This window comes from Dama dama, chromosome 18 (assembly GCF_033118175.1).
Source record: "Dama dama isolate Ldn47 chromosome 18, ASM3311817v1, whole genome shotgun sequence".
NCBI lineage: Eukaryota > Metazoa > Chordata > Mammalia > Artiodactyla > Cervidae > Dama > Dama dama.
In genome coordinates, this window is record NC_083698.1 from 106,615,113 (window position 1) to 106,641,238 (window position 26,126).

At 55.3% G+C, this 26,126-nt stretch overlaps 1 protein-coding gene across 1 annotated transcript; it reads left to right on the plus strand.

Annotated features, from left to right (window-relative positions):
• Positions 1-313: 313 nt before the first annotated feature.
• ZNF282 (zinc finger protein 282) lies at positions 314-22,907 on the plus strand. The gene is made up of 8 exons (XM_061166017.1): positions 314-592; positions 3,500-3,919; positions 12,369-12,495; positions 13,014-13,133; positions 15,342-15,461; positions 17,104-17,217; positions 18,520-18,633; positions 22,063-22,907. The coding sequence occupies exons 1-8, from the start codon at positions 428-430 to the stop codon at positions 22,905-22,907; spliced, it is 2,025 nt and encodes a 674-aa protein (XP_061022000.1). The 5' UTR covers positions 314-427.
• The last annotated feature ends 3,219 nt before the right edge of the window (positions 22,908-26,126 follow it).

Genomic DNA, 26,126 nt, shown 5'->3' on the forward strand with positions numbered 1-26,126 from the left:
GCAAGGCCAGAACAAAGGTGGCTGAGGACAACTGCAACATTTTTCAGAAGGGTCAGGTCCTTTGGGATGCCCAATAGATATTAGCCAAACGGACAGAAATCCTGCCCCGGGCTCGGGACCCTGCGCGGTTGGGGAATTGGGGGAAGGCCACCCGCACCGAGGGGCCCACCGGCGGCAGCAGGGCCATCTCGGGGCGGCGGTGGCTCCGGGCCCCGGAGCGGCCCCCGTCGGTCCCCGCAGGCGGGCAGGAGCTCGGAGGCCATTGGCTGGCGGCGCGGGCGGCGGAGGGGCGGGGAGCGCCGCCGAAGGGGACTGTTTGCTCCTACGGGCTGTAGATGGAGCTGTCCGGCCCCGGCGAGGGGGAAGGCGCCTGGAAAACGTTCTTCTTCTCCCTGGCCGGCCCGAGCGGGGGAACAGCGCTCCCAGGATGCAGTTTGTGTCAACACGGCCGCAGCCTCAGCAGCTGGGCATCCAGGGCCTGGGGCTGGACAGCGGGAGCTGGAGCTGGGCGCAGGCCCTGCCCCCGGAGGAGGTCTGCCACCAGGAGCCGGCGCTGCGCGGGGAAATGGCCGAGGGAATGCCGCCCATGCAGGTGGGTGCACCCCCGCCGGCGCCATGGCCGCCCGCCTGCCGTGGGGGCGGGGCGCGGGGCCCGGGCGGCTGGGGGCCCCGGGCCCCGGGCGGGGGTCGGGTGGGGGGCACGGGGGCCGGCGTGGCCCGGGGCGCCGGGGGCTCGCGCGGCAGGCCGGGCCCGGCGCCCTCGCAGGCCCCCGCCCGCGCCCCGGAGCGGCGGGCCCCCGAGGCCGCGTGCGGGCCGGGCCCGGAGCCGGCGCCCTGGGGAGGCCCCCGCGGGGCCGGGGATTTGCGGGGGGAGGGCCCGGAACGCGGGATCCCCGCCGTGACCGTGTCCCCCACCCCGGCCCGGGCTCGCCGAGGGGCTGGCCGGCCGCCTCGCGCCGGGCCGGGGACGTGGGCGCGCGGGGCCCCTGGTCAGATTTTACCGCTGCGGCCAACTCAGACAGAAAGGTGTGTTTAAATGTTGTGCGGCCATCATCTCTCCCCAAGTGTAACAGCGATTCGCGGTTTCCCCCAGGCACCGGCTGTGACCGAGGAAGGGGCGGGTGAGAGGTGCTTTTGCCCTCTTGCCAGCGGTGGGCAAACTTGGCCGCACTGTTAGAAGCACCTGAGCACCTTTCAAGACCTCCTGACGCCCAAGCCTCCTCCACACCGGTGAAATCGCAGTCTCTGGGGTTGAGAGTAGGCACCAGTCCGTAAGGAGGAGTTCAGGGTGCAGACGAATTGGGGAGCCAGAGCGCCAGGGCTGTGTGTGAGGCAGAGACAGGCCTTGATGGCTTTGCCAGGGGCAGAGGGTGGGAGCTGACCTCGGCTGGACCCCGCCGAGCCCGGCCCTGTCCCTGGCCTGGTTCTCAGCCAGCCAGGTTCTGACACACCCGCCAGGAGTTTCTGTGTCCTGTCTGACCATGTTTCAGCTTTACATCTCCAAACCTGTTTAGGGGAGCAGAATCTGCCACCCCAAAATCTGCCTCCTTGGCACCAGGATTATTTTAAGATGGTTATTTTAGAGGAGCTGCAGGCACAGGAGACGCTCTGAAAACCAAGTAGGAGTTCCCTTTGTAGAAGAGAAACCTCCATTGCTGTACCAGGAAGAGGGCATGACTCAATCGCTAAAAACTATCAGTGGAGAAGGCAGCGACTTATATCTGCATTAACCTGTGCCCTTGCATCCTGTCCTTTCCCTGGTCATCCCCATAACTAACTCCCCCAGCCCCCCAACATCATCCTTTGTCTTTAGCTGAAGATGTTACTTCATATAGTGGTTTGGGTCATTTTGGCAGAACACTCAGTTTTCTGGGTCTCGCCCATGTTTACAGGAGGTATGTTTATTTGTTTAGTTGCTCAGTCATGTCTGACTCTTTGCGACCCCGGTGGACTGTAGCCTGCCAGGCTCCTCTATGGGATTTCCCAGGCAAGAATACTGGAGTGGGTTGCCATTTCCTTCTCCAATACAGAGGGTATACGTGTTACTAAATTTGTTTTTCTCACGTTGATCTGTCTTATGTCAATTTGACTGTGGGACCAGGGAAGAACCTAGAAGGGTAGAAGGAAAATTTTTCTCCCCCAACACCTGTGAAAAGTAAACTGGGCCCAGTGATGTTCTGAACTTCCATCCGTCAGCCCTTGACCCCTTCGGTGGGCCAGGCTGGAAGGACGCCTCTGCGGGCCCGAGTGCACGGCTTTGCTGGAAATACTAGGACCTCTTACCCAGGCCCTGCTGCTTCTCCTCCCATGTCAGGAGTGACTCCCTGGAACCTGTGTGATCTTCCTCCGTGGCTGTCACAGCTGCTGTGAGTCCGAGAACGCCATGAGCGTGTCTGTCCCTACCTGCCCAGCTCATCTCTAAGTAACAGGTCTCCATTTCGCCCATCCTGAGGGCCCCTTCAGCAGCAACAGAGAGAACAGAAAGTGACCCTTCCCTTTTACATGGCAAGGAGAGACCATTTCAGCCCTGCTGTCCAGCAAGCCCTGGATGCTGGTGGGGTATGGGGCCAGTCCCCGGGTCAACAGTACACAGTGACCACCCTTCTCTTGGTCATAGGGATTAGCTCTTAACTTGCATCCTGGGGACCTCGCCTTTCTGGGTGAAGACCTAGAGCTGGGGGTACTGGAGGGCCAGGGCCATTGGGTACCCCTCCCCTGGGGAAGCAGGAGGGGTGGGGGGATCTTCTCTTCCTCTTAGAGATGCTCCCCCTCCCCCCTCCTCAGGGAATGACATTTTCGGGCACACCCACTTTGGAAAATATGAAGACACAGTTGTGTAAGAAGACAAGGCTGCTCGCCTGTTCTCTCGCTCAGGCTCCTGGTGTTTCCGGTGCCCCAACCCCATTATCTGAACTGTTTTTGTCAATCTGCAGCACCTAGAACCGCTTCAGTAGGTGGTGCAGAGCGGTGCTCTGGAAAGACCGACCACTTCTCTGGGCCTCTATTTCATCATCTTTAAAGCAGAGCTTTAAGATAATCATTCTTGCCCTAACCTGCTTAGAGATTGCTGGGACGATTAGGGGCGCGTGACTGATGTGAACATTTTTGCTTTGAAGCAGCAAACCCTGGGCAAGCTCTGCGGAGTTCACCATTAAGTCTAGCCGGCAAAGAAAGCAGCTGGTCTCATCAAAGAGAAGTGACCTGTGCCAGTTTAGGCCAGGGTCCACCGCCTTGACCTGCCATAGGTCAAGGTGGGTGGTAGACTAGCGACCAGCCCGACTCCTGCAGGCCGGAAATGGGAAGGTTGCGTGGATGACTGCTGAGCTCCCGCTGTGGACGTTAATGAATGCCGTTAATGAATGCCATAGCCAGAGAGGCAGGGGCTTGGCAGGAGAACGGGGATCTGCAGCATTTGATGCGTTGTCCCCTGCTCTCAGGCCACCCTCGCTCCTCACACGGGGTCTCAGGCCAGCCATCACTTCCCCCCTTTTGCCCACAGGCTCAGGAATGGGACATGGATGCCCGGCGACCGATGCCTTTCCAGTTCCCGCCCTTCCCAGATCGGGCCCCCGTCTTCCCCGACCGCATGATGCGAGAGCCCCAGCTGCCCACGGCGGAGATCTCGCTCTGGACCGTGGTGGCCGCCATCCAGGCCGTGGAGAGGAAGGTGGACGCCCAGGCCAGCCAGCTGCTCAACCTGGAGGGGCGGACGGGGACGGCCGAGAAGAAGCTGGCCGACTGTGAGAAGACGGCCGTGGAGTTCGGGAACCACATGGAGGGCAAGTGGGCCGTGCTGGGGACCCTGCTCCAGGAGTACGGGCTGCTGCAGAGGCGGCTGGAGAACATGGAGAACCTGCTGAGGAACAGGAACTTCTGGGTCCTGCGGCTGCCCCCGGGCAGCAAGGGCGAGGTCCCCAAGGTAAGTGGTGGTCCCCAAGGGGCAGGGAGGAACGGTGAGGACCAGCATCTTGATTCCATTTCGTCAGGCCTTCTCACAAACGTCTCTGAGCCCCTGTTGCCCAGCGTTGGTGTCGTCTCAAAGCCGGCCTCCATTTGAACAACCTTGTCTGGAATGTTCTCCTGCAGGGAGACTGGCCTCCACCCGTTCCCCACAGAACCCACAGGTTCTGTCTGTGAGCCTTTTGGCCTCTCTGTTCCCAGTCCCTCCCGAGGGGTCTGGGTGTCTGCAAATTCCTATAGCTTTTCCTGCCTGGGTTTTCGCCTTGACACCTTCAAAGACCGTTGGTCGTTGGCTGTCGTTTGTGCCTGCTCCTCTGCACGCGGCTGGAGACAGACCCGAAACCACTGTGAGCAGAGTCGCTAGAGTCATGACCGTCACCAGCGGGCCCATCTCACGTTCAGAATTCATGCTCCGTTTCCTGTTCCGTTTTCCCTCCCACCTTCCCCTGGCCCATCCACCCGGCACTCTCGGTCAACAGGCTGCTCTCTAGCCCACTGAGAAGACAGGGTCCGCCTACGGAGACGTCCACGTCCAGCCGTGTGTCCTCTGCCTTGCTGTGGGCTCCACCCCTTCACCTGTTCCAGGAGCTGTGCAGCCTCTCTCCGCTTCGCCCCCTGCCCCATCACCTCCTCCCTGCCCCCCCGCACTGGCTCGTCCCCACCAGCCTGTAGACATTCTGCACTGTCGCCCATCTCTGGAGTAAAACAGCTCCCTAGACTGGCGTCTCCTGCCACTGCGACTTCATCTCTCTGCTCCGCTTTAGAGCAGTCTGCATTTGCTGTCTCCAGTTCTTTCCCTCCATTCTCTCTCTTTCCCTTTTTATTATGGAGAATTCAAACCTATACGAAAGTAGATAGAATTGTGAAATGAACCCTCATGAACGCATTGTCCAGCTTCAGTGGTTACCAGCTCTTGGACAGTCTTCTTTCATCTCACTCCCTACCCATGTCCCCCTCCCATTTTATCTTGAAAGACATCTCAGACAGCAATTGTGTATTTTTTGGCCATATCGTGAGGTGTGAAAGTGTCTGATGTGAAAGTGTCAGTTGTATCTGACTCAGTGTGACCCCATGGACTATACAGTCCATGGAATTCTCCAGGCCAGAATACTGGAGCAGGTAGCTGTTCCCTTCTCCAGGGGATCTTCCCAACCCAGGAATCAAACCCAGGTCTCCTATATTGCAGGCGGATTCTTACCAGCGGAGCCACAAGGGAAGCCCAAGAATACTGGAGTGGGTAGCCTATCCCTTCTCCAGGGGATCTTCCCAACCAGGGATCAAACCCAGGTCTCCCGCGTTGCAGGAGGTTTCTTTCCCAAGGGAAGCCCATCGTGAAGCATGTGGGACCTTATTTCCCCAACCAGGGATCGAACCCGAGCTCCCTGCATTGGAAGGCGGAGTCCTAACCCCTGGACTGCCAAGGAAGTCCCCAGCAGTCGCTTTAATTGTAAATATTTCAATGTGTAGCTCTAAAAGTTAAGGACTCTCTTTTTAAATTAATAATCTCAATATTGTGGTCACCACAACAAAGACCTCAGCCTACTCAAATGTCCAGTCAGTGTTCCGATTTTCTTCCAAAAATATTTTTTTCTGTAGTCTAAGTGGCTAAGTCATGTCCGACTCTTGCAACCCCATGGACTGCAGCCCGCCAGGCTCCTCTGTCCCTGGGATTTTCCAGGCAGAATACTGGAGTGGGTTGCCATTTCCTTTTCCAGGGGATCATCCTGATCCAGGGATCGAACCTGGGTCTCCTGCATTGCAGGCCAAGTTTTTACCAACTGAGCTGCCCAAATGAGAACTTAAATAAGTCTACACACTGTGATTGCTATGTCTCTAAGTCTTTTCCCCCTGTAAGTGCCTCTTTCTTCTCTCTCGTATTCCCTTGTAGTACTAGGCCATCTGACCTGTGGCCTTCCTCACTGTCTGGATTCTGTTGCTGCATCCTCCCTGGTCTTTTATTGTGTTCCTCTCTTCTCAGTCTTCCAGTAAACTGGGGATTGGATTATTCTCCCTGAACTCATGTGGCTGAGGCTCTTGCCACCACCTTGTCATCCTGTTGATCTTGCCAGAGCCTTAATATGTCCATGATCGTAGAGCCAAGGGTCATTAGAACCACAGTATTAAAATCCCAGTCTGTGTCTTCCTGCCCTCTCAGCAGCGTTTCATGCAGGAGACCACCCCTTCCTAGAAACACCTGTTGGCTTCCAGATCACCCTCCCACCCTTGGTTCTTTCCCTACATCACTAGCTGCTGCTTCTCAGTCTTCTTTGCTGATGCTTCTCCTTTTCTTATGTTTGGAGCGGCCCTGGGCTCCTCCTGACCTGCCTGCTGTCTCTCCTCCCTCCCTCGTGATTTCATCCAGGCTCAGCGCTGTAGATGCAGTCTGTGTGCTGTCAACTCCCAAGTGCAGTCTTTTCCTCCCACTCTCGCTCTCTGTATCCTGCCTAGACTTCCTTCTCGAATGCCAGATTCACATTCCTACCTGCTAATTCAGCATCTCCATCCGGCTGTCAGTAAATATCTTAGATTTAACTCAAACCAAACTGGGGCTTCCCTGATAGCTCAGTTGGTAAAGAATCCTCCTGCAATGCTGGAGACCCCGGTTTGATTCCTGGGTCGGGAAGATCCCCTGGAAAAGGGATAGGCTACCCTCTCCAGTGTTCTTGGGCTTCCCTCGTAGCTCAGCTGGTAAAGAATCTGCCTGCAATGAGGGAGACCTGGGCTCGATCCCTGAGTTAGGAAGATCCCCTGGGAAAGGGAAAGGCTACCCACTCCAGGATTCTGGCTACCCACTCCAGGATTCTGGCCTAGAGAATTCTATGGACTGTATAGTTCATGGGGTCGCAAAGAGTAGGACACGACTGAGCGACTTTCACTTACTTACTTAAACTGAACTTCTGATTTCTGCCTGAACTCTGTTCTCGTCAAAGTCATCCTCATCCTTCTAGCTGCTCAGGCCGCAAGCCTCAGGGTCATCCTTGCCTCCTCTCATTCTCACACCCGATCTCCATTATGTTAGTAAATACTATCTGATTTTTCTTCAAAATATACACACAGCCCCCCTCCCACCCCCCGCCGCCTCCACTGTTCCCACCTTCGTCTAATTGTAACCACCGGTGCCTCCTGTCTGATTCCTGCCGTGGCCTCCTCGCTGGTCCCCTTGTCTCCATCCTTTGCCCCTACCCGAGACCATCTATTCTCAACAGAGCAGCCAGACTGATCCTTTTGAAAAATATAAATCAGTCATATCACCTCTGCTCAAAGCCCCCAAATGGCTCCCCAGGTTATTCAGTTGAAAAACCTCCGTTTTGTCAGTGGTCCCCTCCCTCTAACCCACCCCACTGACCTTATCTCCCTTCTCCCCCTCTTGCCCACTCCTTGCTGCCAGCACACCACAGGGTCCCACTGGCAGGGACTTTCCTTCACTGAAGCCCCCCTTCCAGGTCGCTCCCATCAGGGGTCTGCTAACTGTCACTGGATCGGTGTCCCCTTCACGGCCACCCAGCCCAGCTCACTCTTTCCTTGGTCCCTGCTCTCATTTCCTCCAAGCAATTAAGCATTCAGCTATCTGAAATACTTACTTTCTCTGTGTCTCTTGGTTGGCTTTCCTCTGAGTGGTTCATTGTAGCATCCTGGTGCCTGCGACAGGACCTGCTTGTAGCAAAACATGTGCCGAGTGACTGCGGCTGGATGGCTCACGCTTCCACATAAGGGACTGGCCCTTTTTTATCTTTGGTTCTGGCAGTCAAGCCAGTGGCTTTGCCAAAGGAGGTGCTGGACAGTGATCCATCGAGGCCTCGCAGAGCTGAGTCCTGACAGTGGTTCCTCCCTACGCCGCCCTCTGCCGCTGCGGCCCGCGGGGCTGGTCAGTGTAGAGTTTGGCGTATGTACCGTGCTCTGCACTTTGACCCGGTGCCGAGTCCTGGCCCCGCTGTGCATTCTGTGTGTTGAACCACATGTCGGGGTTTGATTTGTGCATCACAGAACACGGCTTACTTGTGGGGTCCAGAAGCAGAAAGCTTGGGTTTGAATCTTGGCTTCGCCATGTATCAGTTTTCCTACCACAGGTCAAGTATGTTTTCTGTTGTCTCCAGGCCTCCTCAGTTCCTCTTAGGAAAGAAGTGATCTTTAAATAAGTCATTCAGTAAGTGAATTCCCAACAGGTCCCTCTGAGCTTCAGTGTTCTCACCTATAACACGAAGATGATAATGCACTTGATTCGTGGAGCTGCGAGGACTGCTGTGACAACACTGTGTACCTCATTGTATTAGTTATCCATTGCTTTGTAACAAATACCCCAACAGTTAGCAGCCTAAAAAAATATTTTTAAATCATCTTACAGTTTCCATGGGTGAGGAATTCAGGAGCAACTTACCTGAGTGGTTCTGTCTCAGAGTCTCATGAAGTTATAGTCAAGCTGTTGACCGGGGCTACAGTCATCGGAAGGCTCAACTGAGGCTGGAGGATTGGCTTCCAGTTGCTCCTTCCTTCCTGGCAGGAAGCCTCAGCTAGCTCCTCACTGCTTGAACCTGCCCCATAAGGCTGCTTGAGTGTCCTCACGACATGGCAGCTGTCTTCCCCCAGAGTGAATGATCTAGAAAGAGAGACCAGGATGGAAGCTGTAGCAACTTTTATGACCCAACCTCAGAAGTTGTTTTACAAATTTGTTGACATACTGAGTGCAGCTCACTAACCGCATCATCTTTTAGGATTTTAAATAGCTCAACTGGAATTCCATCACCTCCACTAAAACGCTTACTGCTTGGAAGGAAAGCTGTGACAAACCTCGATAATGTGTTAAAAAGCAGAGACATCACTTTGCCAACAAAGGTCCGTAGAGTCAAAGCTATGAGTTTTCCAGTAGTCATGTACGGATGTGAGAACTGGACTGTAAAGAAGGCTGAGCACTGAACAATTGATGCTTTTGAATTCCGGTGTTGGAGAGGACTCTTGAGAGTCCCTTGGACTCCAAGAAAATCAAACCACTCAATCCTAAAGGAAATCAATTCTGAATATTCACTGAAAGAACTGATGCTGAAGCTCTAATACTTTGGCCACCTGATCTGAAGAGCTGACTCATTGGAATAGATGCTGAAGCTGGGAAAGATTGAGGGCAGGAGGAGAAGAGGGCGGCAAAGGATGAGATGGTTAGATATCATCACCAACTCAATGGACATGAATTTGAGCAAACTCCAGGAGATAGTGAAGGACAGAGGAGTCTGGTGTGCTGCTGTCCATGGGGCTGCAAAAAGTTGGACTTGACTTAGTGACTGAACAACAAAACAGCAGAAGTTGTACACCATCACTTCTTTTTTTATTCATTAGAAGCAAGTCATTTAATCTTGCCCATACTCAATGGGAGAAGAATTAAGCTCTATTTTTTGAAGGGACTGTCAAAGAATTTGTGGATATATTTTAGAACATTCCCAAACATAAGGCACCTTGAGGTTAACTAATACTGCGGGCCATAGTTTTAATTCCTTGTAGACTCTTGGCCTTGTTAGATGCATTTTGTTTGTCAGATCCAAGGAAGGCTGTTGTCTCTCAGCTCCTCTGTGCCTCGTGGGTTCTATTAATTGGGTAATTATTCTTGGATAATTCATGGATAGTCTTTTCTGTCTGGCTGAACTGTAGGCTGCCTGTAGTCTTGGACCATGTTTCAGACTTCTGCTACATCCTAGCACAGTGAAGTTTTTGCAAAGTGATGTCTGTTTCCACCTGGGAGACTATGGTCCTAGAGTTTTGACTGGTGAAGGGAGGCAGAGGAGTTGGTGTGTTGGAAAAGGTAGTAGATTTTTTTTTTTTGGCTGCACTGGGTCTTTGCTGTTGCACACAGACTTTGCCTAGTTGCGGCGAGCGGGGGCTACTCTTCACTGCGGTGCGCAGGCTCTTCTTGCCGTGGAGCCTGGTCTCTAGGCACGCGGGCCCCAGTAGTTGTGGCACACAAGCTTAGTTGCTCCGCGGCAGGTGGACTCTTCCCGGACCCGGGATCGAACCCACGTCTCCCGCGTTGGTGGATGGATGCTTATCCACTGTATCTCCAGAGATTCCACTGACTTGGTTTTGAACACATTTAGTGTGAGGTACTTAAAAGATGGATAAATGAAGCCAGTTAGAAGGCCGTTGAAATGTGAACTCTGAAGGGAAAGTTGAAGAGTGTCATCTACAAAGAGGTACCCACAGAACTTGTAAAAAAAAACAAGAGGAAAAGAAAAAGAAATTGCCAAGGGGAAAGCGAGGAAACAGGGAAGAGTGAGGGCCGGACCTTGGTCTCGGAGGGAAGAAGGAGGAGCTGTAAGGAAGATGAGAGCCGGGCTCCATGGTTCTGGGAACCAAGCAGGAGGAGATTTCAGGAAGGCGCTCTGATCTCTCTGTGAGGACTGAGGGGTCGAGGGTTAACGGCGGGACGCTGATGACCTCCCAGGAGGTGGTTTCAGACAGTGGGGGCTCATGGGCAGATTTCAGGGGGTTAGGGATGTGTGGATTGTGAAGAAAACAGAGCGTGCATCTTGGGATTTTTTTTTTTAAGCCATGCCAAGCGGCATGTGGGATCTTATTCATAGTTCCCTGACCAGGGATGGAACCCGTTCTCCCTGCAGTAGAAGTGGGGGAGTCTTCACCCCTGGACAGGGAGGTCCCTGGAATGTTTCAGGAGAAGAAGGCGCGTAGCCTCACTAAAGGTGGCAGAGTGGAGGGCTGGAGGCCCTGAAGTGAGAGCAGGGTGCGGAGAGATGGAAGATGCCAGAGGGAGAAGCTGGCATGGACTGAGTGTCACCAGCAGGAGGAGGAGTGGGGAGTCGGCTCGCCTGGGAGACGGGCCGAGCCAGGAGCTTGCTGCCAGCAAGCTGCCATCAAGGGGAGACTGGGGATGGCTGGGGAGAGCGAAGAGTTCCAAAGAAGCCTCCCGGGGAACGCAGTGAGATGGGAACAAGATGGTCAAGGGGCTTCTGAAGCAGCCTGGAGCCTCAGCCAAGAGGTCAGAGTGTATCGCAATTGTCACCTGCAGAATTTCGTGACCTTTATCTCTGGCAGGGAATTTAAGTGAAGATGGCGGTCTGCCTCGGTTTTCCTAGGTTGGGGGTTCGCCCAAGTCTGTGGAAGGGACGGGGGATTAGACGTTCTAGTTCTGTTTCCACAGCTGGGAGTGAGCCATCAGGCAGTAGGCGGCATCCAGGTGTGCACATGGCACCTGCCCAGACACCCCTGGGGGATGAGCACCCGATCCTGGGGCTGGCACTTCTCCATGTACGGGCACTTGCCCACGCACCAAACAGTGCGCCCGCGGGCCTGACCCCAAGAGGGCAGCATTTTCTAATTCACACCAAGGTGCCACATGTCAGGTACCAAGACGGATGGTACCAAGAGTTAGGGCTCGGGGAGCACCGAGGGCTTGGGTTTCAGGGTGAGGGGGGAAAGGCTGGCCCAGCAGGAACAGAAAGTGGTAGGAGGTGAGGTTGTGTGGTCAGTGCAGGCAAGCTCAGATCCTAAAGTCATGGAACTGAAACCATCCTGAACGATTCTGTGCAGATGAGGCCACGCTGGTGAGTGACCGAAATGGGTACAGATAGAAGGCCTCGCCCATCCGAGATGACAGCTTTATGGGGCAGACGAGATGCCCTTGAACCTTGTGACTGACATTAGACAACCGATAACTCAGGCTACAGTGGGACCTTCCTAGTGTGGGCGAAGACCATTCAACACATCCAGCAAATGCTTACTGACTCCGAACTACGAGCTTCTAGATACTTGGGACATAGTGGTGCCCAAAACAGATCAAGATGCCAGAGCCTTAGCACCAGCAAGTTTTAGTGACAAAAATGTAGCTGTGTACCTAGAGGTGACAGAAATACAGCTTCTCAACAGGGTTTTACTGTAATTGATTCCCTGAGACACTAAGAACCTACCCTATGTCTGTCACCCTGAACACCAAAAGCTTGACCTTTGGGTACCCAGTTGACCTTAAAGTGAATTTACAAAGGATGTGGTTAAATGCCTCATTTTTATTTTTTTATTATATTTTTTTTCAAACTTTAAACTTTTTATTTTGTATTGGAGTATAGCCAATTGACAATGTTGTAACAGTTCCAGGTGAATGGCGAAGGGACTCAGCCATACATATGCATGCATCCATTCTCTCCCAAACTACCCCCCATCCAGGCTGTCATATAACTTTGAGTAGATTTCCATGAAATGCCTGATTTTTAAAAGGCAGTGTTGATCATCCTGTTATTGGAAGCTCAGGAGAATCAGAGTGGACTGACTCCACTGAGATGGGCCAAGTGGGATGGGGAGGTTGGGGGCCATGGAGACCAGGGCCAGAGTCTGGGGTGGACCGGCCCATGCCCCTCCCAGGAGCTGGGGAGGAGCAGCAGGCAGGAAGCACCAGACTAACACTCTTGTTGGCCCAGGTTCCAGTGACTTTTGTGGACATCGCTGTTTACTTCTCCGAGGACGAGTGGAAGAACCTGGACGAATGGCAGAAAGAGCTTTACAACAACCTGGTTAAGGAGAACTACAAAACCCTGATGTCCCTGGGTAAGCGTGCCTTCCCTCCCCCAGACGAGCATCTCTGGAGTTGGGGAGGGGGGGTGACATGCTTCTCAACCCAGGGTGCACCCCCAGGCAAGGTGTTTCATGTTTATACTTCATGGAAATTCAAGAGACGATGTGCTTCTCTGTTAGGAAGTTAGAGCAATTGATAAGAGGATGGAAAGTAAAGACCCAGGAACAGGGCCTGTTACTACAGAACTGAACACTTGGCTGCTACCATTCTGGAATACAGCCCAACAGCATCCCTAGATGCTACCTCCCAGCCGCCCTGGAGAAGCCACCGGTATCTCTGCTGCTATTTCTGGGTTCCGGAACCCAGCTAGTTCTCCACCAGGAACTGGAGCATCCATTGATTTACACTGTCCTGAGAGATGACCTGACATAATGGGCCACCCGCCGAGAGGGGCACCAGGGTAGCGGAGGGGCGGGCTCCCCATTGCTCTTGATGGGGGCCCTTTGGTCAACTTCCACTCAGCCCGTCCTTGCCTTCCACTTCACTCCAGACTCGGAGGGACCCGTGTCCAAGCCGGAAGCCCCATCTCAGGCTGAGCCCCGGGAAGAGCCCTGCGTGTGGGAGCAGCGTGACCCAGAAGAGAGAGAGATCCTCATGGATCCAGACACAGGTGATGGCAGCTGTAGAGAGCCCCAGGTCGGGGCGGGGCGGGAGAGAAGCCCCCAGCCCAGCCTGAGTTCTGGGGCGGGGGGCTTCTCTTAGTTGTTCGTGGGGCCGGTTCTGCCGCCTTTGAGATTTGGCGGTCACGTACAAGAAGTTTCGGGGCCAGAAAGCCCACCATGGAGGTTCGTCTTTTGGGTTAGAGGCATGTTGCTTGAGATGCCCAGACAAACTGGAGAGGGCCGGAAAGGGCGGCCTCCTAGGTCTGACTGGAGCTCTGATGTGGGAGCGCCCGGGCCCAGGCAGGTGGGCGGAGAGGGCTCTGCGTGGGTGCGTGGTGTGTGTGGGTGCATAGTCTGCGTCGCTGCGTAGTGTGCCTGGCTGTGTGGGGGGTGTGGTGTGCGTCGATGCGTGGTGTGCGTGGCTGCGTGATGTGCGTAATGTGCGTGGGTGCGTAATGTGCATGGGTGCATAGTGTGCGTATGGTGCGTGGTGTGCGTGATGTGCGTGATGTGCGTGGTGCACGTGGCCGGTTGCCTCGTGCCTGGCTGTCATCTCCAGCATTCTCAGCCTGTTCTCACAGGCAGATTTAACCTCCTAGGCTGTCCCCTCACCCAAGGGGGATCTTACGTTCTGAGGCTCCAGTTCCCCGAGAACATCACACCTGGTGACAGGAAGTGTGCGGGTTCTTGGGGACGCGGCTCTCCTGACCGTGTCGGACCAGGTGAAATCCGGTCCTTCAACCATCTTCTCTGCCTCATCACAGCAGCCTTCCTGTCGGGGCCCTCTGCCCTTCCTGTCTCACAAGTGGAGGGCGTATTCACCGAAACCTCCCCAGAATGTTGCTCGAAGGCAGCGCCCTAGCTCCCAGTTTGCTCTCCTTATTGACATGTAATTCACATTGCCATAAACTCACGTTTGGAGTGTAGGATTCAGTGGTTCACAGGCTGATGCAGCCATCAGCCTGTGATTAGTCTATCTAATTCCAGAACACTTTCTCATAGGGAGCCCCACACCCGGGAGCGGTCACCGCTGTCCTCCATAGCCCCCAGTCACTGGTCGCTGTGGACCTGCCTCTTCTGGAGGTTTTGTCTAAGTGGCCCCTTCCCCAGCTTAAGCACCACACATGTGTGAGGTCAGCAGCTGTGATGAGCTTTCCCATGAAAGCAGTGTAACCTCAGCTGTTTCACTGAGTTGTCATCCATGCCTGTGCCACATACAACAGAGACCACAGTGTCCATTTAAGGGGGGGCAGAGCCGACTGAGAGCCAGAGAGGCCACGTGACTCATTGGCTGGGCGGAGGGCAGACCTGAAAGCTGGTGCCTTACATCTCCTCATCTAGTCTCTTTCCTCCTGCCTGAGCTGTCTCCTGCCGGAGCTGGTGTTATATGTCACACCAGAGAGCCTCGTAAGAGGAAGATGCCCTGTGGTCACGTCTTGGGGTCTACATGGAAGATGCGTTATTGTCCCTTATGCATAGGATGCTGTGCATTAGCCATCCAGGAATGGGGCTGGGCTGCTTCCCTTTGCCCAGTCTAACTTCCTGCTACTTGTGTGTGTGTGTATCTGTGTCTGTCAGTCTCTGTGTGTGTCTGTATGTGTCTCTGTGTGTCTGAATGTGTTTGTGTGTGTGTGTGTGTGTATGTGTCTGTGAGTATGTCTCTATGTGTCTGTATATGTGTGTGTGTTGGTGTGTGTGTGTGTATATGTCTGTGTGTCTGTTGGTGAGTCTGTGTGTGTATGTGTGTCTGCGTATGTTGGGGGGGTATGTGTGTGTATGTCTGTGTGTCTGTGTCCATTTGTCTGTGTCTGTTGGTGTGCCTGTGTGTCTGTCTGTGTATGTGTGTGTGTGTCTGTTGGTGCAGGTGTGTGTGTGTCTGGCCCACTTTTTCTGACTGGGGTGCAGAATGAAGCCACATGTCTCCCACACAGAGGAGACCTGTGGCCTGTCCTGATAGCACCCACCCAGCACGGGCTGTCTGCACGCTCGCTGGCTTCCTTCTCTTACCTCGCTGTGCGGCATGGCCCACCCCTTGTCCTGGAGGTTGATCACCTCTCTGCTCCCAGGCCCTTCTGCTCCTCAGGGTTCCTCGGTGCCCATAGGAACCTAAGGCCCCTGTGCTCTCTTCCCTGGCGAGCGCTGTCGGCCGTGCCCCTGACCCGGAGCTGATGATCATTCCTGAATACGGCACCGACCGTGTGACCCTCTGTCCCCAGGAGCAGAGCCCCTGGGGCCAGCACCGGATGCATCCTCTCAGGTGAAGCGGGAGGAGGCCCTGTGCGCCCGGGCTCAGCGGGGCCTGGAGGAGAGAGCCATCCCCACGGAGTCCATAACCGGTGAGTGAGCTGCCCAGCCACCCGGGCGGAGCGGCGGAGGGAAGGGCCTGCGTGGTCTGCAGGCACCCAGCGTTCTCTGAAGGGTGTGCCCCGCCAGAGGCCTGAGCTGAAGACAGAGGCATGTGGGTCCACGATTGATGGATAGGAAAGACAGGGTTTCCCACGAGGCACAGACTCGGTGTGTGACAGGGATGAGGGGCAGCACCTCTGGCCTTAGCCGTTCTCTTTTCTCTTCTTTGTACCATCAAGTTTTTAATTATTCCTTTCTCCCCTTGAAAAACAGTATCTGCAGAAGTACCGAGAGTGAGGCATTTTAGAGGTTCGGTGGGTGGGGAATCTGTGGGTCCCTAAGACCTGCTCCCAAGTGGGAAGAACTGATTTGTTTTAAACAAACACAGCTGTTGCCTCTGTGCCAGCCACCCCGCTGCCCCAGGTGCCGTCCTGACGGGCAGTCTGGGTACTTCCTCTTTGACAGCATCCATCCAACATGTGTACGTGAGCGCTCCGTTCGAGATGTGGCTTAGTCAGAGTTCTCCAAAGAAGAGTAGGGTGTGTGCGTGCACACATACGTGTAGAGAGAGAGTGATTGAATTGAAGGAGTTGGCTTCTGCCAGCTGGAGACCGGGGGCAGTCTGCCAGCAGGATTCACTTTTCCTCGGGGAGTTAGTCTTTTCCTATTTGGCCGTCAGCTGGTGGGAGAGCCCCACCCACAAAGCGGAAGGTAATCCACCTTAGTCCAAGTCTACGGGTTAAGTGTTAAACTCCTCAAAACAACACAAACAACATAAAAGCATCCAGAGTAATGTTTGGCCCACTCTCTGGGTACTGTGGCCTACATAAGCAGACACGTAAAATTACCCATCACAAGATACAGTAACGCCCTGTGACTACAAGTTGATAGTATGTGATAAGTTAAGATAAGCTCTTAACTTACAAGCCTCATTCCCTTAGTCAAAGCCTCACACTCATAGGTGAGTGGTAACAGCCCCCCAGCAGGGGAAAACAGCTTTCCAGTTCAGCCAGCTCGTTGCTTGAAAGCCAATAGAGCCATGTTACTATCTCCAGTGGGGTCTTAAGAGATAAGACCTTCTTGAGATAAGAAGGCAAGAAAAAGTAAATGTGGTTTAATGGACTCTGCAGAGGAAAGAACAGGTAGGTTACATCTTAGAAAATTCCCGCTAAGATGGTGAAGATAAAAGACTTTCTTGTTGTTCAGTCGCTCAGTTGTGTCCGACTCTTTGTGACCCCATGGACTGCAGCACACCAGGCCTCCCTGACCTTCACCATCTCCCAAAGGCTTTCTGGAAGTGTCATTTCCCTGACTGGTCCCTGTAGGAGGAAGACCTCCCTCATGGCGGTGCTCAGGCTTTGGGTGTGAAGCTCCGTGGAAAAGGGTTACATTCCTGAAGGACAGACAAGCTCTCTCAGCGACATCCGTGTGATGTCATCACTCCCCTGTAGTTTCCACTTATTCTCAGCAAATACTGGCCAGCAGTGGGGGCCAAGTCGACCTAAGGCTTTAATGACCTCAAATAATTCCCACTGATGTTTAGGGAAAAGAACCTATTGAGAGACGTAAAGCAGCACCTGGTGGGTGGGCCCGTGTCCCCTGACCCCTTTACCACTCTGTCCCCTCAAGCAGACTCGCCGGCGTCCGCCCAGGATCTCCTGTCCCGGATCAAACAGGAGGAGCCCCCGTGCGTGTGGGACCAGCAGGATTTGGCGGAGAGGGACATCCCAACGGACCCCAACTCAGGTGAGCGGGCCACCGGCACACGTGGGGGGTGACATTTGTATCTGCCGGAAAATCAACCCGATTGAGTCACTTTGGTCAAAGGCCAGTGAGAGACTCAGGGAATGAACCACCGTGTGTCCCCCAGAGGACGACTTTGTATGCATTTTGGCGTGTAACTACTAGAAAAGCAGGGAGGATTTCTCTAAAGGAATCCTTACATCAATAATTTGTCCTGTCAGTGAACTGATGCTGAAATGACTTAGCTAATTTCTGAAGTATAATCAAAAAGCCTTTTATTTATTTATTTTATACTTTTTTGGCCATGCCACACAGCATATGAAATCTTAGTTCCCTGCCCGGGGATCGAACCTGCACCCCAGTGGAAGCATGGAGTCTTAACCACTGGACGGCCAGGGAAGTCCCTGAAAAGCCTTTTAAAGGTTGCGCATATTTCTGTGACAGAAAGAAAGTAATCTACATTTTCTGGAATTTTCCTTGAGTGAATACTAGCTAGCTGTCTTCCAGAAAACTTCTGGCGGTAGTCCAGGCGCAAAGGGAAGCGTAAAAGAGCAGAAGGGAAGCTCTGCCCACCCAGGCCGCACGTGCGTGTATGTGTGTGTGTGCGTGCACACACATGTGTGCACATGTGTGTATATGTGCTTCTGTGTGCACACACGTGTGTGTGTGTGTGTGTGTGTGTGTGCATATCTGCGTATGTTCATGTATGCTTGCAGAGCTGGAGGAGGCCAGCGTCATCTCATTTGGTGGTTGTGACCCCTGGGGACACCAGGCAGAAAAGCCAGTGTAGAGTCTGGGGTTCCGTGTAGTTTGTCAGCTCTATAGCTTCACACGGTTTGGGGTGGGGAGCTGAAGGGCTCCAGGACAAAGGAGAAAGCAGCGCCTCCTGATAAGAGAGGCGGACGTTCTGCTGCAGTTCTCATTAATGACCTTTGTCCACTGCTTCTGCCGTCGCTGATCATGAAGGCCTCGCCCTCCTCCCTCTGTCCTGTGGGCCGTCAGAGGCCGGGTTCCCCTCTGGCCTGGCCCCACAGATGGCCCTTGGGGCTCCCAGGATCCCCATCCTGGCTCTGTCCCCACATGGGCCTCCTGAAAGACAGGCCTCCTGCCTGGCCGAGCCCAGGTGCAACAGCACCAGTGAGATCCATTCAGGGAGGCCTCACGGAGGGTGGGGGCACAGGGTACCCAGACTGGCACACGCCCTCTGGGCAGAGCAGCGGCCTCTGCATGTGGTGGTGTTTGAGACTTTGATGGGATACTTGGCGAAATGAACAGGCTCTAAGTCTGCCTTCTCTCCCCGAACAGAGTCTCTGATCTCCGCCCACGACATCTTGTCATGGATAAAGCAGGAGGAGCAGCCGTACCCGTGGGGCCCACGCGACTCCATGGACGGGGAGCTCGGGTTAGACTCTGGCCCCGGTGAGTGGGGCACCCAGCCGGGCCCTTGGGTATTTGGTCCAGAGGGATGGCTGCTCACCCAGCCTGTCCCCTTACAGGGTGATGCTCTGTTGTGGCGGCCTTTCAAAGGTCTGTATCAAAGCACTGTCCCCTTTCCTTTCGAGGATGCAGGGGTGTTAGTTTCCTAGGGTTATCTTAACAAAATACCAGACAGTGTGGCTTGAAGCAGCAGGCATTTATTCTGATAGTTCTGGAGGCCTGAAGTCTGAAGTCAGAGGGTTGGCACAGCCCTGCTCCCCCTGAAAGCTGTGGGAGACCCTGCCTTGCCTCTTCCTAGCTTCTGTGTTTGTTGGTGATCTTTGCTGTCTTTTGGTGTGTGGATGTATCACCCTAATCTTCTGTCTTCACACCGTCTGTGTATCTGTGTCTTGTAAGGGCAGGAGTCACATTGGATTAGGGGCTTGCCCTCCTCCAGTATGACCTCATCTTAACTAATTCCCCCTGGAAAGAGCCTATTTCCAAAGAAGGTCACACTCTGAACCACTGGGAGGATCCAGATTTTGACATATCTTCTTAGAGGGGATATGTTGCTGTTGTTCAGTTGCTAAGTCACGTCCAGCTCTTTGCGACCCTATGGACTGCAGCACACCAGGCTTCCCCATCCTTTGCTATCTCCCAGAGTTTGCTCAAACTCATGTCCATTAAGTGGATGATGCCATCCAGCCATCTCATCCTGTCACACCCTTCTCTTCCTGCCTTCAATCTTTCCCAGTATCAGGATCTTTTCCAATGAGTTGGCTATTCGCATCAGGTGGCCAAAGTATTGGAGCTTCAGCTTCAGTCCTTCCAATGAATATTCAGGGTTGATTTCCATTAGGATTGACTAGTTTGATCTTCTTGCTGTCCAAGGAACTCTCAAGAGTCTTCTTAACAGTGGGGGAAAGGAGAGTGGACTGGGAGCGAGCTGAGCTGAATGCTGACAAGTTTAGGTGGCATGCTGGGACACGTGCCCGATTATGAAAGTCTGAAAGAGAATGGAGATGAAGAAGTAGTGAAAGCAAGTATAGCTAACTCTTAAAAAAAAAAAAGAACAGAGAATTGAGATGAGCTGGTAGCTGCATAGGGGGAGCCCATGAAGTCAAGGGAGGGTTAAGTTGGGTGAAGCTGTACCACTGTGTCCTGAAGGACACTCACTGCTTTTGATCCCTCAAACTGCTTTAAATAATATAGACAAAAAAATAAAACTAAAAAGAATTGCAGTAGCCCAGGACAGAAAGAAACCCACCCATCCACACTCAAAGAATAAAGAGATTTATTCTCATACGTAACGAAGAGGTGGTCTGGTTTCAGTCTCGGTTAGTTCACGGATTCAGTTGTATTATCAAGGCTCCAGGTTCTTTCCAACTCCTTGCTCGTCCACCCTTGGTGTGGATGGAGCAAGATGGCTACAGCTGTTCCAAGCATCACCTCCAGACCCAGAGGGGAAGGAAAGATCATCTTTTTTTTTCCTACACTCTCTCCAGGGAGTGAGGAAGCCTTCCCAGCAAACACATCTCATTGGCCAGAACAAGGTCACGTGCTTGTATCTGAATCAGTTACTGGCCAGTGATTTCCAGAGTTAGCAAGTCTTCATGTTAGACACTGGAGGAGAAGGTGTGACATAATCTCCATGGAAAATGGGAAGATGGGACAGAGAGTTGTAGGGTAGGAGGCCAGGGTCTGAGACGTGTGATCTTCTCCCGCAGTCTTCAGCTGCTTGAGTGCTGGGGTCCCCAGGGCAAACCCAACAGAGGAAGGGGGCAGAGGGACCCAGGAGCTAAGCTGGGTCAGGAAGGTAGAGCACCAAAAAACTGGTGCTCACACCGAGTGTGACGCACGATCCGAGGAGGATTGGGACCGTTTGGGGTTGGGTTTCCCGGGAAACAGTCCCTGAGATGGAGGTTTCCTTGGGGGTCCTCTTGGGAATAACACCTACGAAGGAATGAGAGGAGCAGATAGTGGAGAGGGAGAAGCAAGGCCCACAGTCAGCGATGACAGAGGCCACAGCCAGACCTACTACCGGCAGTGTTGGCTGAGATGGTGGGGTGGGGGTGGGGGGGTTGCGTCTCAGCCCAGTCTGTTTAGGAGCAGCTGGTAAGAAACACATGTCACGGTTTGGGGGCTCCTGCAGGAAGAAGGGACTGTGAACGAGGGATCCAGGAGGTGATGATGGAGGGTGAAGGAAGGAGAAGGCTCCTGAACATGGTCATCAAACCCAGTGGTTCCTCAGGGGTCGGAGTTCTGGGCCTGAGGTTGCTGCTCTGATCAATGCTCTGAACTTTGTGTCCCTCTGACCCCATGGCAGTGCGGGAGCATGGACTGGGGAGAGGCAGGGATGCAAGCAAGGGACATCATTGCAGGAGCAAGACTGGCGCTTCCTGGGGAGGCTGGCTGAGCAGCTGCTTCCGCAGGAGGGGGTGCAGAATGCCATGACATCTGCTCCCTGCAGATGGGGTCTGAGGCCAGATGGGACTCGCACCAACCCAGTTGACCCCGCTGCTGTAGAAGGCCAAAGTGCGTGCTTAGTGGAGATGCAACCACACATGGGGCTGGGTGGGCGTATGCCCCCAGTTCCCTGCATTCCACTCCCCTAGGCCTTTAGACAGGCTTTTCACCTGAGATGGTAGTGGTGGTTCAGTGGCTTAGTCCCACGCACCCCATGGACTGTAGTCCCTCAGGCTCCTCTGTCCATGGGATTCTCCAGGCAAGAAGACTGGAGTGGGTTGCCATTTCCTTCTCCAGGGGATCTTCCCAATCAAGGGATCGAACCTGGGTCTCCTGCACTGCAGGCAAATTCTTTACTGCCTGAGGCACCTGTGTGGTGGGTTCACCTGGGATGGGAAAGGTAGGGAGGGGAAGTCGCTCAGTCGGGTCCGACTCTTTGCGACCCCATGGGCTGTAGCCTACCAGGCTCCTCCGTTCATGGAACTGGCCAGGCAAGAGTACTGGAGTGGGTTGCCATTTCCTTCTCCATCACCTGGGATAGGTTCTGGCAAATTCTTTCCCTCTTGTCAAGAGATTCTCTTCAGATAAATTAGCATCGAACATCAATACAGTTAAGTCTATTTCCGGGCAGTTCTGCCTTTCAAGGGAGCTTTCGCAAAGCGCCGCTCTTCCCAGCATCTGGGGGTGTTTCCTGACCTAGCTGCGTGCGTTTGCCCCCACCCCGTCCCCCCCTCCCGACACCTACCCTCTTCGGGAACGGCTCTGTGCGGGTCCGAGGGTCAGGCAGCCGAGTTTAATCCCCTCATCCTCGGGGGAAGCTGGGGGCCCGCCAGCCTGTGGCTCGCAGGAGGCCGCAGAGGACCTAGTCAAGGACCCGCCCCCGCCCTCCCGCAGGGACGGTTGTGGGTCCCCCGCGCCCCGGACGAGCCGGGTCATCATGTCGCTTCTTCGTGTCTCTCCCCCCAGGTGACAGCCTGCTGATGGTGAAGAACCCGGCCCCGCCGCCGCCGCCGCCGCAGCCGGCCCCGCCGAGCCTGCCCCCGCTGCCGGCGCCCCCGGAGGACGCGGGCGGCCCCCCGAGCCGCGGCGGGGGCGCGCTGCTGGACGACGGCTTCCCGGCGCTGCCCGGGGAGCGCGGCGCGGGCGGCGAGGGCGGCGGGAGCGCGGGCGGCGGGGGCGCGGGAGCGGCGGGCGGGGGTCCGGGTGGGGGCTGCGGCAGCTGCTGCTCGCCGGGCGGCCTCCGGCGGAGCCTCCTCCTGCACGGCGGCGGCGGCGGCGGCGGCGGCGGCGGCGGCGGCGGCGGCGGCGGGGCGCGCAGCAAGCCCTACGCGTGCCCGGAGTGCGGCAAGAGCTTCGGCGTGCGCAAGAGCCTGATCATCCACCACCGCAGCCACACCAAGGAGCGGCCGTACGAGTGCGCGGAGTGCGAGAAGAGCTTCAACTGCCACTCGGGCCTCATCCGCCACCAGATGACGCACCGCGGCGAGCGGCCCTACAAGTGCTCCGAGTGCGACAAGACCTACAGCCGCAAGGAGCACCTGCAGAACCACCAGCGGCTGCACACGGGCGAGCGGCCCTTCCAGTGCGCGCTGTGCGGCAAGAGCTTCATCCGCAAGCAGAACCTGCTCAAGCACCAGCGCATCCACACGGGCGAGCGGCCCTACACGTGCGGCGAGTGCGGCAAGAGCTTCCGCTACAAGGAGTCGCTCAAGGACCACCTGCGCGTGCACAGCGCCGGCGGCGGCGGCCCCGGCGGCGGCCCTGGTCTGGGCGCCCCGCGGCCCCTGCAGCCGCCGCCCGAGCGAGACTAGGGCCCGGCGGCGGCGGCGGCGGCGGCGGCGGCGGGAACAGGGCCGGGGCTGGGAGGCGGCGGGGATGGCGGGGGGAGCTTGGGGGGCGCGTCCTGAGGCTCCCCCCGCTCCCCCCCACACGATCCCGCCCTCGGTTCTCCGGGCGCCTTCCCTCCCTCGAGCCGCCACCTGCTGGAAATCGGGAACAGGAATTGCACTCCAGACGGGGGGTCCCCCTGAGGGTGGGAGGGGCGGGCGGGGGTCCCCCTGAGGGTGGGGAGGGCGGGGCAGGGGTCCCCTAGACCTGTCCGGCTGAAGGGGCAGCCCAGCTCTTCTCACGGGGTGGACCGAGGGGCTTCCTCCCGCAGGGAAGGTCCTGGCAGGACAGCGAGGAGGCCAGCACACACCCCCACCACCCCTCGGGCACCTAGCCTGCCCATTCGGCCTCTGGGGCTCTGGGGTCTCAGATCGTGGTCAGGGAAAGCCACCCTGGGGGTCTCGGCCCCCTGCCGAGATCAAGAAATAGGGTCCTAAGGGTTAAAGCGACCCTAAAACAGGAAGCCGAGGTGTCCAGGTGAAAGAGGAGGGACGTGCTAAGGGGTGGATCTCCGTGATGACAACACTGCCTCGCGTTTGAATAGCGCTTTATACTTTTTTTTTTTTTAAACACGTTTTTCTATCCGTTATCGACTTTCACCCTTAGCCTGTCCCTCTGAGGTAGGTGGGGGTCGAAGTTTCCCGACTGGATAGCTGAGGAAGGGGAGACACAGCTGAGATGGTTTAGAGGGGCGGGCGGGGGACCAGGGCCGGGCCCCCAGCGGAGTGTCCACCCCCCCCACACACGCGCTGCCTACCTCTGGAACTGGAGAGACCGCTGTGGCCTGGTCTCTCTGCCCCTGGCCCACCACACATAAATCAGAAGCAACAGGGGGCCCACTCATGGGGTCACGGGGCGGGGAATGGGTTGACTACAAAATGCCCCGGGAGTGTGCTTCTGGAAGGTTCTCGGTGCTGGGGCACCAAAGGGCGGGAGGGAGGTTCCCCCCCCATCCCCCGGACCCCCAGCCTGCCCCTCCCACCTTCAGCCCCTCAGTGTGGTGCCCCTGGCCCTCCGGAGGCAGCTGGTGCCCCGGCTCCGACCTCGTCCTGACAATTTCCTCCTCTCCTGGGGCCACGGGGTGAGGGCGAGGCTCCTGCTGCCAGAGCAGCCAGGCAGGAAGTGAGTCTTATCCTAGGAGGGCCCGGGCCGGTAGGTGCTAGCCTCTGAGAGCCTCTGTCGCTCTCCTGCCCTGAGCCTCCCAACTGGTGCTATCTGTTATCCGGCCATTCCCTGTGGACTTGGACACAGACCCTCCTGGGCTCCAGACCCTGCAGGCGCCTGCGGGGGGTCGGGGGGTGGCCCCCAGGGGACTCCCCACTAGTTCGGTGCATCTCCTCCGTGGTCCTGATGGGCCACAGTCTCCATTTCTGCGTCTTGCATGGCCAGGCACTGGGGTGGGGTGGCGTGCCCCAGGCCCCTTGTTTGTGTCAAGAATGACTTCTGCTCCTCCCCTGGGTCCCACTTCTCTCCCAGCCTGGGGGGGCCACAGTTCGTGAGTGCTCTGCCTCTGCCCCTGCCCTCATCTCTGCCGCTCTGCTTTCCTCAGACCCCTTTTTGCCATGCAAAGGGAGTTCCCGAAATTAAATAAAAGGTGTCCAGATCGCAGACTGCATGTTCACAAGGCTGGAGGGTTCTCCAGCGTGGCTTCCTATAGTAAACCCTCAATGAACTGGAATCCAGTTAACTGGGATTTTTTTTTTTTTCTTCTTCTATTCTGCTTTTGGAAGGAGGCACATCTTAAGAAAATGAGAAGTTAAATATAGACAAGCTCAGTGGAGTTTTGTTGGAGCAGGAGGGGAACCCTCTAGTCTGTGGTTCTGGTTGGGAGGCAGCAGTATTCTGTTTTTCAAAAGCACATGGAGAAAATCACCATTTTCATAACCTAAGTCACGGGAAGTGAGACCAACAGGGTCATATTTTGCTTTTTGGCTGCTGAGTGTGTGAAGGAGGGGGGAGAAACCCCTATTGAGACATGAGTTTAGTCCATGGCCATACCACCCTGAACGCGCCCAATCTCGTCTCATCTCGGAAGCTAAGCAGGGTCAGGCCTGGTTAGTATTTGAATGGGAGACATGATTTGAAACATCTGCGCCTACAGCTCAAGTCTGTCCCTTTATTTCACCTTCAAGGAGCTGATTCCCAAAGAGATTTAGTGATGGATGATAAGTGAGAGAGCCGAGTCTGGGTTTAGTTTCTTGGGTCCTAGTTCGGCGGACCCCACTGCACCGAGTGCCCCCTCAGTTACGCCACAAGTCAACCCAACCTCCAGCACCGGCCCCGGGGGAGTCCTCGTCTGAGCCGACCAAAGCGGGTGACAGTCAGTGTGAACCTCCCCCAGGCAGCGAGGATCCTCGGTGTGGACCCGGCAGTCCACCTACGGAAGCAGGGTAGTACTGCTTTGGGGTGGATTTTTATTTTCCTTCCGCTGATGTGTTAATTAAAAAGTATTTTAATTAAAAAAATGAATGCATGCAGTAAAAATTGGTTTTAAAAAAAATTATGAATAGTAAAACTCTTTCCTACCAGATTCCCATTGAGAAGCATCTGCTGCTAAGAGCTTATATGTCCTTCTGGACCTGGAGGAGTCGGGGCATAGAGGGATGACCTGAATGGGGCAGGGAAGGAGGGAGAGGTGATGGGGGATGTGGATGGGACATGCAGGGGAGGCAGGAACTGGGGCTGAAAGGCAGGACGCTGGCCTGGCCAGAGCCAGGATGTGTGAAGTTGTAGGTGATGAAGATGCAAGGTGAGTCCGTGGCTTTCAATGCCAAGACCTTTCCATAGCAGGCTGCCAGTCAACCTGAGACCCGCGGTGCCACAGACCCGCTGGTAGCCCCTTAGCACCGCTAAAAGCAGCGAGTGGCTTCCCGAGAGAGGAAGTCTGGAGACGACAAGGTTAAGCTAGATGCCGCTGAAAATGGAGAACCACAGATGAACAAGGTTATCTTACGGTCCAGGATCTGGGCACCACTCCTGGTTCTCCGAGATCTAGTCCGGGAATATCAGGTGATGGCAGAGGGTAAGGGGGAGGTGAGTCAACTTCCCACCAGGCACAAGATGAACCAGCCTGGGTCTGAGTTTTCCAGTATTGGTCCATCCGACTGTAACTGTTAGAAAAACATGTAGGGAATTCTCTGGCG